Source organism: Coregonus lavaretus, assembly GCF_964263955.1.
Source record: "Coregonus lavaretus genome assembly, contig: HAP1_SCAFFOLD_5466, whole genome shotgun sequence".
Taxonomy (NCBI): Eukaryota; Metazoa; Chordata; class Actinopteri; order Salmoniformes; family Salmonidae; genus Coregonus; species Coregonus lavaretus.
In genome coordinates this window covers 36372-39759 of record NW_028156693.1, presented here as the reverse complement: position 1 = coordinate 39759, position 3388 = coordinate 36372, and the positions used below count along the sequence as shown (strand labels likewise).

The following is a 3388-nucleotide window of genomic DNA, read 5'->3' as shown; positions in this document are numbered from 1 at the left end:
GTGTCTCTCTCTCTCTCTCTGTATATCTCTCTCTGTATCTCTCTCTCTCTGTATCTCTCTCTCTCTCTCTCTCTCTCTGTATATCTCTGTATCTTTTTAAGGGCAGAAATCCACACACGACTCATATTTGCATCTAAACCATTAATGGCCACAAACATATTTACATTTGAAGGATTCATCTGGAAGGATTTAGTCAAGTTGCTCATGTGGTTTGTTTCTGTGTTCCAGAGGTCTATGTGGACGAGCCAATGACAGACAGTGCCCCGCCCACCCCCTCTTCAACCGCTGACCTCCCTCCAATGGATCCACCAATCATCAACGTCACCCTGATGGGCTCACCAATCACAAACAGCTCGCCCAATTCACAGACCAATGGGAGCTCAGCATCCCAGTCCTCACGTGGCTCGACTACCCAAACAGAATTCAGCAGCTCAGATATGAGCATTCAGGTGTGTGTGTAGATATTTACTGTAGCTAGTTTATGGTTTGTTGTACGTAATATGTAACATGTATGTAATATGTGCAGGCCTGCGTTCAAATACTATTTCAAATATCGCAGTTACTTTCACATACATTCAAACTAAGTATTCAGATATAATTTATTTGAAAAGACAAGTAGTTTAATATTTTTTATGTATTTTGGAAATACACTTGGAAAGTATTTGAAAATACTCAAATACACTGTCTCAAATACACTCCCATGCATTTAACTCAGGTATTTGAAAATACTCTCAAATACTATTTGGTAGACTATTTGGTTTTTATAAATAACCATTAAAATACTCAAATAAAATACTTGTTTTGGGCTGTGTATTTTAAAACACTCAAATTCACAGAAAAACGTTTTTTAAATACCAGATACTCAAATACACATGTATTTGAACCCAGGTCTGAATACGTGTGTGTGAATGCATGCCTGCGTACGTGTATCTCTCTAGGTCCCTGAGGATTATGAGCGGCGTGTTTCGGACCCGTTCCTGGACAGCGGACTGCATCTGAGCCCCACGGCAGCCGAGGCCAAAGAGAGGGCCCAACACTCCAAGAAGAGAGCGCCCCCTATGAACTGGAGCAAGAAACAGGAGATCTTCAGCAACTTCTGAGAACCACACAGAACCACACAGAACCACACAGAACCTTCACAACAATGATCTTAAGCCCTTAACGGTTGGTAAAGGTCTGTCACAGGACGCACCATAACAAATGTTGGCCGTGCGCGGTAGATCATCTGCCCGGGGACAATTCAATCGTGGGAAATTAATAGAAATGTTCTGTGGTGAGAGGCGATAGAACTACCACCCGCTGCTCACGGCTGACGTTCGTTATGGTGTGTCATGTGACAGACCTTCACCAGCCAACCAAGATAAAAGGTTGCAGTGGCTCCTAAACAGAAGCCTCAGTAACGGGCAGGATTTGAAGCCTGGTGTCCCACGGAAGAAATCAACATCTTAACCATTAGACGAAGAGGAAATTCCCTATGGGCTGAGGGCCAACACTTATTTTGAAGTCACAAGCGGGGCTACCTCATCACGTGACCATGAGCAACCAATGACCATGTCTGCTACACCTCCATATGCCACTACGATGGATTATTACAGTACCTTAGGATGAGAGACACCTTTCATTTGTATTTATTTAGCCAGGATAATTGACTCAGTAACAATTGCCACTTGTTTCCAGGGAGACTACAGTGGCTCCTAAACATTTCTCTGAGCTGTGACTTTACTGAAAGTTTTTTTTTCTCCTACAGCAACTGGTAAGAAACAGTCACTGGCCCAACCGCCATGTTCTCCCTGACCCACACACCGAACCCCACCCCACCTCTTTACCCTCCACAGAAAAACAGGGTTGAATGTTTCCCAAAAGATGTTGTGGTGTCCTGATGTTCTTCCCTCAGTCAGTAAGTTCTATTAAAACTTGAAACTTGAAAGAGGGTTGGACATCAGGGCCCGTATCCACAAAGCGTCTCAAAGTAGGAGTGCTGATCTAGGATGGGGTTTGCCTTTTATGTCATAATGAACACAATTACATTTATAGGGAACGATCTGATCCTAGATCAGCGCTCCTACTCTTAGACGGTATGTGGATACGGGCCCTGATGTCCAACCCTCTTTCAAGTTTCAAGTTTTATTCGAACTTACCTACTGAGGTACGAACGTCAGGACGCCACAACATCCGGGCCGGCCTACAAATGTGACAACTGTGGCCGAGTCTGCCTCTGACAGATTGGACTTCACAGTCACAGCAGATGCTGCGCTAAGACCTAACTCCAAGGCACAATAAATCTATGGTCTCACGAGACTGCGATGCCGATGACTATTGTCCAGAGTTCCAGATGGAATTCTTTACAGATCATATTGAAAAATGTTTGGTTCCACATAGAACCTCTTGTTCCAAATAGAACCCTTGAAAGGCTGCTATTTGTAACCAAAAAGGGGTTTTCGTCTGACCTGAAAGGGTTCTATCTGGAACTTTTTTTTCAGAGGGTTCTCCTACAGAGACAAATGGTTCTACGTAGCACTTCTGAGAGTGTAGAAGAGAGCTTCTCAGATGTATAGATAGGTACATAGGAACCACATCACATCATATACACATACATCTGAATGATGGACAGACAGAGGGGATGAATCAAAGTCATTGGACCATGAGATGAAGAGATCCTGACACTGAGAAACAGAGACAAAGGCTTGAATGAGTGTGATGGGCATCACGCGAGGAGAGACATTTCAGGCTGGCAGGGAGGTTACGAATCAAACTCTGTTCCATAAAGCACATAAAGAGAGAAAGAGAAAGCAAGAGTCCAGAATCTCAATGGATTTTCAGATGAAGAGATACGAGTTACTGAAGGAATGTGTAAATGAGTCAAGAGAAACAGGAGGAGGACCATAGGGAATTGGGTTGATTGAATTCTACTGCATAAATGTTGCCTAAACTGTAGAGAGAGACTTGTGTCAATAGGTAGGCCAACACATGCCTGTATGTTGGCCATTATGATAAAAACACTATTTATGCCATTATGACTGAGTTATATTATTCTATGATATTATTAGCAATTTGTTTACAAACTGTGTTCTTCTAGTATTTAAATATTTCGTTTTTATTCCGTTAGTCTGTTACAATTTCCGGTTAGAAGGTAAGACATACGCACATACACACACACACACACACACACATGCACCTGACGCATGCACACGCCCACACACACACGCCCATACACACACGCACACACACACACGCCCACACACACACGCACACACACACACCCACACACACACACGCCCATACACACACACACACACATGCCCACACACACACACGCCCAAACACACACACACACATATACAGTTAGCTATGTCTGTCTGCTGTACATAACAGAACTCTGAGATGAAGG

General features: G+C 43.4%; 1 protein-coding gene across 1 annotated transcript; it reads left to right on the top strand.

The window, feature by feature from the left end:
• Positions 1–228: 228 nt before the first annotated feature.
• LOC311126085 (Na(+)/H(+) exchange regulatory cofactor NHE-RF2-like) lies at positions 229–1100 on the top strand (the record flags this gene model as incomplete). The annotated part of the gene is made up of 2 exons (XM_084200106.1): positions 229–449; positions 939–1100. Coding segments are annotated over 2 exons (383 nt in total), but the record flags the coding sequence as incomplete, so codon positions are not given.
• Between the last annotated feature and the right edge of the window lie 2288 nt (positions 1101–3388).